Below are 13,220 nucleotides of genomic sequence, written 5' to 3' on the forward strand. Positions count from 1 at the left end.
TGGCGACAGCTAAACACGTTCTTTGACTCATTGGAACTCCGATCAACGATTCAGCTGATTCTGACGTGAAAAAAAACGGCTTTTCTCATTGAATCTGCACAAAGCCACTTTTCTGCTGATTCACACTGACTGCATAAACAGTGACTGCTAAAAAGTAAAGCTACTTCCCACCGCCTCAGAACACGCTGGAATAACGTCAGTTAAAGAATCCCTTAGTGGAAAGAAGGGAGCTAAAGATCTGGTGTCAAAGGGTTAAAAAAACAACAGTTTCACACTGAGATGGTCTGAAAATCCTCTGGATTGTTTGTTGACATGAGATTCAGCTCCAGAGGTGGGATTTGACCTAAAGGACTCCTGTCTTGTAGGACGCCCTGCTGCCCCAACACAGGTTCTGCTTTGGGCTCAACGTCCCTCATCATGAGAACATGATGTAGCAGCTTCAATCTACCTTTAGTCTTGAAAAGTATGGGCTTAATAAAGTAAAGCTGCTTCAGATTCACACAAACGTCGTTACCTCTGCTCATTTGAGTTTTTGAATCAGCCTCAAGAGGATGAGAAAATGTCCCCCCCCCCCAAAAAAAGGATCACTGATGAAGGTGAAGACATGAAGACAACAGGTAACGTGGTAACGTGTCCCGTGAAAGTCATGACTGCAAGGAAGCTGCCAATCAGACACGACCGTTTGGATGAAAGATTGACTTTTATTTAGGTTATAAATTTAAACAAATACTTTCTTGAACAGTTTAACCCGGTGATATACAATTTATTAAGCACAAAAATACAAGAATAACAACCAAATATGCAAAGAATGGACAAGAACTCTTTCTTTTGGTACACATTGTGCTCATAAAGCTAACTCATGGACTCTCCAGTTGTGGGGAAATCACAGGTTGGGACTCGGATCGTTTTCACAAAGCTGGAACCATGAATCATGGGTAAAGTCTGCATAACAACATGACACAGACTGTAGCAAACTGTCATGTCAGACGTCGGCGTGCGGTGAGGAGCACTCTGAAGACAAACGGCGGCTTTTTCCCTCCATCATGTGACGCGAGCTGCTTCAGAAAGGTGAGCGGGTCTGGAAGGCGGCTCACCAAACGGCCGTTAGTGTAGGAATTGGTCCAGGATGGAAGCAGAAAGACATTCAGCCCCTTTACATGAATCACAATGGCTGGCTTTGTGTTGGGTTTAAGGCAATAGAAGTGGATCCATGTCATTAGATTTAAGTCACTACTGTACCAAAGAGAAAGAACAGTCAACAGATGACTCTATGGCACTAGAACCTTCTTCAACACTTTCATCGTAAAGTCGCTTATTTTATAAATATCTTTCATTTTCTTGTAAAAATAAAGTTGATCTGGACTCCGAGGAGCAGGCCGGACTCAGTTCCTCCACAAGGTTCAGACTGAAGTCATCCATCAGTCTCCTGCTGGGAGTCACGTGATCTTTGGGGCAGAAAAAACACTTCCTGCTGAACCAAGTTTTCAACTGTCACCATTGTCCACTGGAAAAAGTTCGGAAGGTTTCTGAGTTGTTTTAGGGAACAGAACCATCACCGAACAGAGGAGTTGGGTCACATAAGTTCACATCTGAAACGGTTTCTGTCGAGAGTGAACCGGTTTACCGTGTTTGGAGTCTGTGCAAATTAATAATCTGAGCAGAGATTAGAAAACAATCAAATCCTAGAAAACGAACTTTTTTTCTGTCTTTAGCGGAACCGGGTCCAGAACTGAGCCGGTCTCTCTCAGAACCGGTTCCTCTCAGAAAGCCACTATCGCGCGCGTCCATGCTCCCAGGCTGGCCAGTGCCTGTTTGCTACAGATCTGCTCCAGGTCCGCCTGTCTGCTCAGCAGACCCGAAAACCCCGAACCAAAGATGGAGATCAGGTTGGAGATGTTGGCGGTGTCCGTGAATTCCGGGCTGGAGAAGCAGCAGTCCTCGCGTTTGGCGCGTTTGTGACAAAAGTCCGACACTTCCTCCACGTCGGATGTGGATGAACCGAACTCCACCTTGCGCTTCTTGGCCGGGGACTCTGCGCCCTGGCCCCCCTGGCCGCCCTGCAGCGCGTCGCAGCAGCAGTCCTGGTGGAGGAAGCCGTTCTCCACCGTGGTCACCACATGCGTGTCCAGGTCCAGCACCGTGGTTTTGCTGCAGTGGGCGCTGCTGCTGGCGGACACCGGCTCAAAGCAGGGCGACGCGGGGGGAGCCTCCATGCAGCAGCTCCGGTAGAAGCCCGGCTGCGGCTCCAGAGCGCACGGCGTCCGGCAGCGCGCCGCGGGCTGCGCGGACGCCGCGGGCTGCGCGCTCGCCTCCTCCTCCACGCAGCACGCGGCGCGCGGCTGCTCCTCTTCCTCCGCCTCCAGCGGGTTGAGCTGCTGGATCTCGCTGCACACCGTCAGGACCTCGTCGTACTGCTGCATCCGGTAGATCTCTGCGTACTTCTCCTTGATGAAGACCTGCCGCGCGTTCCGCAGCACGTAGGAGACCAGCAGGTTTTTGTGCAGCTTGATGCCCCCCCTCTGCGTCCTGGAGTTGTGGATCTTCATTAGAGAGATGGAGATCAGGCTTTGCGCGTCCACGGCGCACTCCATGGGGTTGATCATCGCTGCGTCTCCCCTCTGGGACACCGACTCCCTCCGTTGTGACGGTGTGGTTCCGGGAGAGCTCCGGTAGGACACATCGGCCGCGGCTCCGGGACTCTGGGAGCCAGCGATCGTTCCAGACGCCGTGAAACCCAACTTTTATATTCGGGCGCAGGGAGAACCCGCCCACCTCAGCCTCGACCAGTCAGCTGCCTCTGGGTGACTGAGTGACAGACACGCGCCCAACAAATATGCTCCTCCGGACCAATCAGCTTCAGGCGGTTCCTTTGAACTATTCAAATTCCACCCAGGCTGGAGAACAGGAGCGCCCTCAGTCCGACCGGCTTCCTGTAGTCGGAACCTCACAGCCTTCAGCGCCAGAGAGCGTTTCCATCTGAATCCTTCATGCTGGAGTTCAGAACCGCTGTGGACAAACGTTTGGTCAAATGTTCAAATCCCAAAGAAATGTTTTCATGGAGTAAAGATGGAGCGGCTCTGTAAACTTCTGGAAAAGTGGGCCTTGGTGGTCCATATGTGCTTTCTCCTCATGCCCACCAATGGGGGGGCAGATATTTTCCATCCACCAAACTGACCAGAGGACCCCAAAACGTCAGGTGTGTGCTGAAGGGCCCCCCCACATGAACTGCCCCTCAGGAAGGAGTTGGGCTGTGGGTTGGTCTGCTTCGCCACCTCCCTGTGACATCAGAACCAGATCCAGAAGGATCCAGCTTTTGTTCTGACACACTTTCTACAAAAACTGCCTCTTCTGCCCCAAGGAAAAAGTCTCTTAAAGTCTTAAAGGGTCACTGTTTAGAACACCCAGTAAACTGAACAAAAGCCCCCCCACACTGAAGAAGGAGGGGGCTGCAGATCCACCAAACGGCCACCGGTGGTGGCTGCACAGGCCTTCTGTCAGTCTGCTTCCTGGGGGGGGGCGGGGCCCACCCTTATGTGCTGAAGGTTTGGTAGATGGAGAAAAAGTCCGTTTTGATGGCGTTGGATTCAAACAGAGAGTCATGAAGCCAGAGCAACACCGTAAAGGTGGACATGACCTGCATCCTTTATGCTAAATGAGAACAGTAATCATAAATAACAGTTTAAAAAGCAGTTTTGCCCATAAATACCATGTTGGGACATGCTGTGTGGGAACAAACTGCACGGTTTCTCCTCAGTCACAGGACTGCAGCTGCTCTGCTTCTTCATGTCTGCGCAGACGCCTCCTTTGTGAATGCAGTAGCTCTGCTTGAACCTGTAGAGGCCAGTGCAGCACCAGCTTTTTGCCCCGAGTGTTCGGCGCTTCCCCATCCTCTCTTTGAGGTTGGATAGGCCTTCACAGCCTGCAGAGTGAAGCACAATCGTCATGCAGGATCGAGTCCCCGTAGAGCTGAAGCCTTCCAGGTTAGATGGAGGCCAGATGTGTGGCAGACATCTGCCTGAAATAATGCGGGTGGAAGAGCAGAACAGGAGGCTCAGAGGAGGAAGCTGTTGGTGAAAAGACTTCATCCAACGTTGTCTGCATTCCTGTGATAGCTCCAGACACATTAGCTTCTGCTAAATATGGGTTGGAGAACATGGCTGACGTTCAACAGAAAAGGACAAACTATCATTTTTAATACAAATTACCAGCAGATAAGGACGAAGCCTGAGTGCTGTGCAGCTGTGCAGCGTCCAGCCCGCTGTGCGTCACGATAACTCACTGAAAAGTCTAATAACAGAGCAACAAATGACCACCTATGGATTTCATTCCCACTTCATGTTGTTTGAGTTTAAATCAAAGTTTAAGAAATAAAAATCTACAAGGATCCAAATGGAGCCCATTCTTACCAACATTATTATTGTTACATTTTTAATTCATAACACTAACATTATGCCTTAAACGAGGAAATAGATGTAACATTTAAAGGGTCTAATCATGCAGAATCAACCTTTGGAGCTTTTAGGTGTTTTCTGATGTTCCTTCCTCACTAAAAACATCCTCAAAGTGATATTCTGATCTGTTTCTGAGTATTCCTCTAAAAACCTGCTCTCTGAGCATCAGCCCCTCCCAAAACCAACGGTTCCTCACATTGTGATGTCATAAAGTGAGGGACCACCCCTTCCAGGAAGAGTCTGCACTGCCAGCCCCGCCCCCAGGCTAACAGACACGCCCACTTTCTCAGTGGAGCTAGCGGTGATCGGCTAAACGCTTTCCTTCTTTTGTTCCCTTTCGGGGTCACAGGGCTGCTGGAGCCTATCCCGGCCACTTGCGGGCAAAGGCGGGGGGCATCCTGGACAGGTTACCAGTCTGTCACAGGACCACAATCATACCCACATACACACTCACACCCACACACACTCACACCCACACACACTCACACCCACACACACTCACACCCACACACACACCCACACACACTCACACATCCACAATCACACACCCACACCCACACTCACACACACTCACACAATCACACACCCACACTCACACACACTCACACATCCACAATCACACACCCACACCCACAATCACACACCCACATCCACAATCACACACCCACACCCACACACACACACACATCCACAATCACACACCCACACACACACACCCACACACACTCACACACATACACACACCCACACACACTCACACATCCACAGTCACACACCCACACACACTCACAATCACACATCCACACACACACACCCACACTCACCCACACACACACACCCACACACACACACCCTCACTCACACACCCTCACACACACACGCACACACACACACACACACACACACACACACTCACACACCATCACCCACACTCACACACACTCACACACCCACACTCACACACACACACACACACCATCACACATCCACACACACACACACTAACACACACATCCACACACTCACACATCCACAATCACACACCCACACTCACACACACTCACACATCCACAATCACACACCCACACTCACACACACACACAATCACACATCCACACACTAACACACACACACTCACACGCACACACACACAGACACACACACACACACACCCCCACACACCATCACGCACTCACTCCCACACACACTGTCCACATCAGTGCATTCCTAACATTTACACCACACCTCCTGTTAACATTGACGACCTTTTGTCCCTCATCCGTGTTCAATCCACCTGTCACTGCATGGCCAGGTATTCAGTCACTCTGATGGCCGCGGCCCGGCGCCGTGCACAGTTGGCACAGGTCATGGCGTTATTTAGCATTCATAAGCGGATCACAACAACCACAGAGGAAGAGGCTGAAGTCTTCCTCTCAGTCACACCTCTTCTTCACCAAAATGACCTTCATGCCTCACTGTCTCTGAGCAATTAGTGACTCAAATGTCAAAGTCCAACCCCCCCCTGCAGGTTAATGTGGAGTCTGTTCAGGTGACCTGTTAGTTTGTCGTATATGAGCTGAATGATCTCAGGGTGTTGGTGCCAACGGCTTTTCCCTCCATTTTAGCCACACTTCTGCCACTGTTTGAGCAGAAAGGAGGCCACACCCCCTGATTCTCATCTCGGTTTGCAGTGGTTCTTTAAAATAGTTTCTGGGTGGGGCTGTTCTTTCAGGAACCGTCGACCCTTCTTCCCCACCAGGCCCCCTGATCCTTGCTGTGAACGTGGCCTTTTTGCAGAGATGCTCTGTGTTTGGTACCACCGTTCCAGGCAGCACGGCGGTGGAAGGACAGACTTCCTACAGCTGAATTCACGGATGAAGAAAGTTTTTTTATTGAAGCTTTTCAAACTAAAGTGTCTGAATGAGGAGAGCTCATTTAGACGTTGGTGTAACATCTCCTTCTTCTGTTCCGTCTGTGCCTGATATTTCTCTCAGAAGCCACTGATTCCCCGCCATCACTGTGCACGCCTTCCCTCCCCACATTCTTGCATTAGACTGCGGTGTCTTTCTATTTTCAGTCTGTCCTCGTTGGATCTGCTCTCCCGGCAGTCCTCCCACCCTCGCCCATCTCCTCGCTCACGCTCTCCCCTCGTCTTTTCAGCCTCACAGCTCCATGCTTTCTGCCTCTCTTCAGTGTTTTCCCCTCATGATTTTCTTCTCTGTGCTCAGAGTGAGTGCAGCTCTGCACCACAGTGTCGGTCATCTTCTGGGCTCCTTTACATCGCGGTTCTTCACTGCAGACCAGACTTTCTCCTCATCTTGTTTCACTGCAGCAAACTAGCAAATCATTGCTGTGCTTCTTAGTACTACAGGTCTAATCGGTCTTTTGGTTTGTTTCCATCAAGCATCTTTGGGGGCTTAAATTCATTCAGTATGAGGCATCCATCCCTTCAGCAAACATAACGAACATGAAAATGAGAAGTGAAGTGGTTTATCTATGAAGCTTTGGATCGTTTTCTTCAAAACTGAGGATTTTGTCTTTCATCACCAGTGTTTTGTGAATCTTTCACACAGATCAGATTCAGTGAGGTTTTGTGTCCAAAACACAAGTGAGACCACATTACAGAGGTTTTATGTTCAGATGGAAGCATCGTATGAGTTTCTGTCACTGAGCTGCAAAAAAAAAATCAAAGAAAATCCAGTTTAGTTTAAGGGGGGGGGGGGTCAAACATCTGACCAAAAGAAATGATCAATATATTTCTTTGTTTCAATTCTTTCAGATAAGAAAACAGATGATTAAAAATGAGTAGAAAAGTAGAGATGCTGCAGCAAAGCTGTTCAGTGGGTCGTCATAGCAACCAAACTGACCATGTTGGGCTGATATCACTGGCAGGAGAGCTTCTCCCTTATGCTACACATCAACTTATCAAATCCACCAACCTTTTTTAGCTGATCTTCAGAAGGAACAACAAACCAAGTTTGTTTTTTTTCAATGAAGCGCCTAAAGGTACAGGTTAGTTACAGTTACAGTTACAGTTACAGTTACAGTTAGGTTTTATGGTGCTCGCATAACCACAATCAAGGCGTTTCAAGCTGTCAGTCACCTTCATTTCCAAAAGGATTTTGTTAGTGTTGTTGTTCGTTCCCTGGATGAGCCGGATTTCCAGACGCTGCAGGGACTGGAGTGTTTCTAAAACTGACAAGGACCTGAAGTCGTCCTGTGGGCGACGCTGTGCAGAGATCTGCTGCGTTCAATGCCAGCATTCAGAGATTTCAGAGCGTCGTCTGTCAGGCTGTGCTTACAACTAAGAAAAGACTATTCAAGCTCTTAGCTTCATTTCTCACTGGATGTGTGTGTGTGTAATTAATCATTTGTAAATCTCCAACAATACATTTTGTGTGTGCATAACTTTGTGTACTTGCAATTGTATATTCACATGTTCACTTGAAAATCAAAAACGTAAAATACAATTTACACATTTACACATGCACAACTTGAAATGACAGAAGCTTGATACTAACTACACATTCTGAATGACTCCTACACACAAGTCTTTAAATAGTGCACACAAATTGCCTGAGACACACACAGAACCACATTCACACACATATCAGAGTTACCAGTGCACGAGAGGCTTTGAGACTCTCAAAGGTCTCCAGATTTGTGCAGATGATGCGTTTAAATGCTTCTAGAGTGCTGGGTCATCAGAGTTTTCTGATTAGCCGCTTTGAACTAAGATTTTGAATAATATATAACTAAAAACTTCATATTTTTTCACTTTCTTAAACGGATATGCCCCGTGTAAAAGAGTGTAGAAAAACTGCAGAAAGACTGTTGGAAGACTGAAGAGACTGCAGAAAAACTATTAGAAAAACAGTAGAAAGGCTCTAAAAGACTATAGAAGGGCTGTAAAGGACTGCAGAAAGACTTTAAGATGTCTGTAGAAAGATTGTAGATCATCTGTACAAAGACTGCAGACTCCTAATCTCTCTCTGTGACGTCATTTCCAGGTGACCGTAATCCAGTGCCTGATCGTTGTTTGACTGTCTGCTCCTGTTTACTATTGGCCTGATTGCTGTTACCTAACTTAAGTGTTATCTGGTTTGATATTCACATTTAGGATCTTTAGTTAACTATTGAATACACTACTGTGTTAACTCCTTGTTGTCCATTTTATTCTTAGTTTGCAAAGTAAACCGCTTCTCCTTAGCCTAACACCGCTAGCCTTAGCCCAGCATTTAGCATGGCTTCTACCTCCTCCGCCTTCACCCCTCTTTCCTGCCCCATATGTTTAGTGAGGATCCTGCCTCCTTTAGTGAAGATAGCGGTAGGTGTGTTAAGTGTATGTGACAGACAGAGCTGTGGGTGGTGGTTTGTCCCTCATGGTGTTCCATAGTTTAACATTCATGGCCAGCACCTGTCTGTTGAGCTGTGATTGGCTCACAAGGCTGATAAATAACAGCAGTGGGAGTTCCATCTAGATGCTGGTTTCCTGGTTTGGCCTTGGTGGGTGAGCTTGACATGTGGACCGTTTTTACTAAAGCTTTTAAGCATTTGAGTTTGCAACATTTTAAATTCTATTTATATTAACAGGTGGTGGCATGAGTTCTGACCCTGGGGCATGAGAGGTAATATAAGGGTTTGTAAAACATGTGTTTGTCCCAGGGGAGAACTAACTTATTTTTCTTTTTCCAGCAGAGTTGCCACTGCTGTTTTGCTTAGTGTTTTTAGTCATTGTTTTTAATGTTTTAATCAAGCTTGACACCCTTGCTTTTATCCATTTTTAAACTGTTTTTGTGCTCATTTTTAGTATCTTGGTGTCTGGACCTGGCTGAAGGTGGCTGCCTCCTCCTTTTATCCTTATGGTAGCTGGTGGGTGCCATATTTAGTATTGTGTAAGGGGGACCCTGCTGTTTTCAGCCCATAAATTAGTGGTGACCTGCTCAGGTGCACCTCTTCTGTTTTGTATTTTCTTTTAATCACTGTTTGGGTTGTGGTGTGTTTTGTTTTTGTGTGCATTTGGGCCCTGAGCAGGTACTCCTGGTGAGAGTTGGATCAGAGATCTCCCTTGGTGGTGTTTGTGGCTACCCGCCAGTGCAGTGGGGCTGAGGCGATCCAGGAGGCAGCCGCCCTCATGCAGTGTTGGAGTGCGGTCCAACTGTCCGAGTCTATTTTAACTTTCTCTTTTATGGAATTTGTGTCAAGTTTTTAATAAATTGTATATTCTTAACCTTTATGAAATCCAGTCTCCATTTGGGGTGCACATGTAAGAGGGCGTTCGGTCACATGTAGTCTTGTGTTAGACTTGGAGGCCAGGCTGGAGCAGTTAGAAGCGCGGCTCCGCACAGTGGAAGCTAAGCTGGCTCGCCAGGTCGTTACTCGTAGCGCGGGCCGCGCTGCCAGGGCTAACTTAGCTAGCACCCCAGCGCCCTCCCAACAGCCGGGAAACACTCAGGGGTTTGCACCGGTTGGGAGGAAACATAGTGCTAAACGCAAAAACTTAGAGCACCCGAGACTCCACGTTAGTAATAGGTTCTCCCCCCTCGGCGACACACCCGCTGAACACTCAACTCTGGTTATCGGCTCTTCTGAAGTTAGAAACGTGGAGCTCCCAGCGGCTACTGTCAGGTGTTATCCGGGGGCCAGAGTTGGTGACATCGAGGGGAACCTTAGGATGTTAGCTCAGAGTAAGTCCAGGTTCCGTCGAGTCGTGATTCACGCAGGCGGTAATGATGCCCGACGGAGACAGTCAGAGGTGGTTAAGTTAAACGTAGCTTCGGTGTGTAAACTGGCTAAGACGATGTCCGACACTGTAATTTTCTCTGGTCCCCTGCCGAACTTAGTCAATGATGAAATGTACAGCCGCTTTTCATCATTTAACCGCTGGCTTTCTAGATGGTGCCCAGAAAACGGCGTTGATTTTGTGGATAACTGGAGCGCGTTTTGGGGGAAGCCCGGTCTCATGCGGAGAGACGGCGTCCATCCCACCCGGGACGGTGCCGCTCTTCTTTCTAGAAACATTTCTGCTAGCCTTAGTCTGTAAACCTGACAATCCAGAGACGAGACCCGGGCGCAGAGCAGCAGTGTAAAACGCTCCTCTGAGCCTCCCTTAGGGTTAGTGCCGGTGCAAAACCCATGCAGGGAAAGTCAAGCAGGTCCTAGCTTTAGCTTATGTGCTGAAAGACAAATGAAAGGAGCGCGTCATAGAAACCTTACAGTGACAGACAGCAGTTCTCACAAGCAGAATTATGATGTAATTAAATGCGGTTTATTAAACATTCGATCCATTTCCTCCAAGTCCCTCTTAGTCAATGAGTTGATCATTGATAACAACCTTAGTCTTTTAGCTTTAACAGAAACTTGGCTCCATCAGGATGACTATGTTAGATTGAATGAAGCAACCCCCCCCACTTGTGCTAACTATCAGAAATCCAGGATTTCAGGGAAAGGAGGTGGTTTGGCAGTAATATCACAGTCTAGCTTACTTCTCAGCCCTAAAGTTAAAAATGCTTATAATTCATTTGAAAGCATCATATTGTCTTTAAGTCACCCAAACAGGAAAACTCCAAAACCTGTTTTACTCATAATTATTTATCGCCCCCCCGGCCCATATTCAGAATTTTTTACTGAGTTTTCCGACTTCCTATCGACTATTGTCTTAGATTCTGATCAGACTATAATATTAGGGGATTTTAATATTCATGTTGATGACCCCAGTGGCTGCCTAGGAAAGGCTTTTGCAGCTTTATTAGATGATGTTGGTTTCACCCAAAGTGTGAATGAACCCACTCACTGTCATAAGCACACCCTGGATCTTGTTCTAACCCATGAGATAGAGATCAGCCAGCTGAGTGTCCTTCCTCTTAACCCCATCATTTCTGATCACTTTATGATTACCTTCCAGCTTACATTAGAACATCCTTCTGCACCAGTGAATAAGAAACAACTTAGAAGAACCTTAACTGACCGTTCTGTGTCTGAGTTTAAACACACAGTTCAGCCAGTACTTAGTGATATTCTGAGAAAATACTCTGAGTCCAGCTCCCATAGTATCAGTCCTAGTATAAATGACCACTTTGTTAATGATGCCTTACAAGCCCTCAGGAGTACACTCCATGTTGTTGCCCCCTTGAAACCTAAGTTTGTTAGACAAAACCGAGTAGCACCGTGGTTTAACGCTGAAACTCGTTCTCTTAAACAAGAAACTCGTAAGTTGGAAAGAGAATGGCGCCGCTCCGGTTCAGAGCAGTCTCTGAATACCTGGAAACATAGCCTTTTAAATTATAAAAAAGCCCTGCGTAGAGCTAGAAGCCAGGACTATTCAACCATAATATCAGAGAATGGAAACAATCCAAGATTTCTTTTTAGCACTATAGCTAAATTAACTCGCAGTCAGAGCTCAGTAGAACCACATGTTCCTGTTTCATGTTCCTGTTTCTCTCTTTCTAAAGAAACTTATCCCCTAATTAGTGATTTCATATTAACAATGATAAATACCTCTCTGGAAACGGGTTACGTGCCACAGTCTTTTAAATATGCAGTTGTTAAACCTCTTCTGAAAAAGCCCAGTTTGGATCCTAGCATCTTGGCCAACTATAGACCGATATCAAACCTGCCCTTTATTTCTAAAATCCTAGAAAGAGTTGTAGTTAAGCAGCTTTACTGCCACCTACAGGACAACAGCCACTTTGAAGACTTTCAGTCGGGGTTTAGACCTCACCACAGTACGGAAACTGCACTAGTTAGAGTCTCTAATGACTTGTTATTGGCCTCAGAAAAGGGACTACTTTCTATTCTGGTCCTGTTGGACCTCAGTGCTGCCTTTGACACTATCGACCACGGTATTTTACTCCATAGATTAGAGCAGGACATAGGGATCAGAGGATCTGCCCTCCAGTGGTTTAAATCCTATCTGTCCCATAGGTATCAGTTCATTAATGTAAATGGCCATTCCTCTCAGTGCACTCGAGTCAACTATGGAGTCCCACAGGGCTCAGTCTTAGGACCCATCCTGTTTATGCTTTATATGCTACCCCTAGGAAACATAATCAGGAAACACAGCATTAATTTCCATTGCTATGCCGACGATACGCAGTTGTATTTATCCATGAAGCCTGACCAGAATGACCAGATAGAGAAACTGAACGCCAGCATCAGAGACATCAAGACCTGGATGACAATTAATGACCTCCTCTTGAACCCAGAAAAAACTGAGGTCATTATACTAGGTCCTAAAAACCTCAGAGATGCTCTGTCTGCTCAGATAGTCTCCCTGGATGGTCTAAGTATAGCCCCCAATTCCACAGTTAGAAACCTTGGGGTTTTATTTGACCAGGATTTATCATTTAAGGCTCACATATCTCAGGCGTGCAGAACTGCCTTTTTTCAAATGTGGAATATTGCTAAGATCAGAAATATACTTTCTAAGAGTGATGCTGAAAAACTCATCCATGCATTTGTTACGTCGAGGCTGGTTGGAGGTAGAGCGTTTAGCCACCAAGCCCCTGTTTTATGGAATAAACTCCCAGCTCATGGAAGAGAGGCCGACTCAGTTTCTACATTCAAAGTTAGACTGAAAACATTCCTCTTTGGACAGGATTATTGTCAGACTAGCTTCCGTATTTTCGCGACCATGGGCACACTAGGTTATAGGGCGGAGTTTCAGTTATGGGTGATTTTTCTGTATTCAACACATACAAAAGGGGTTCATACCGGGTTTCAAGGCCTGGGCACGTTAAAACATACACACTAGCATGCATGTTTTACCGG

General features: G+C 46.9%; 1 protein-coding gene and 1 long non-coding RNA gene across 2 annotated transcripts; one reads left to right on the plus strand and one right to left on the minus strand.

Annotated features, from left to right (window-relative positions):
* Window positions 1-681: 681 nt before the first annotated feature.
* ier5l (immediate early response 5 like) lies at window positions 682-3,930 on the minus strand. Its single transcript, XM_023960916.1, has one exon. The coding sequence runs from the start codon at window positions 2,601-2,603 to the stop codon at window positions 1,761-1,763; it is 843 nt and encodes a 280-aa protein (XP_023816684.1). The 5' UTR covers window positions 2,604-3,930; the 3' UTR covers window positions 682-1,760.
* A 4,418-nt stretch (window positions 3,931-8,348) lies between these two features.
* Window positions 8,349-9,692, plus strand: LOC105357650. The gene is made up of 3 exons (XR_002874371.1): window positions 8,349-9,079; window positions 9,262-9,323; window positions 9,486-9,692. It is a non-coding gene; the product is annotated as an uncharacterized LOC105357650 (long non-coding RNA).
* Window positions 9,693-13,220: the final 3,528 nt, after the last annotated feature.

This window comes from Oryzias latipes, chromosome 12 (genome assembly GCF_002234675.1).
Source record: "Oryzias latipes chromosome 12, ASM223467v1".
Lineage (NCBI taxonomy): Eukaryota > Metazoa > Chordata > Actinopteri > Beloniformes > Adrianichthyidae > Oryzias > Oryzias latipes.

Bases quoted from the DNA above. Each gene is read 5' to 3' on its own strand.
- ier5l (XM_023960916.1), bottom strand. From the start codon at position 2,603: ATGATCAACCCCATGGAGTGCGCCGTGGACGCGCAAAGCCTGATCTCC.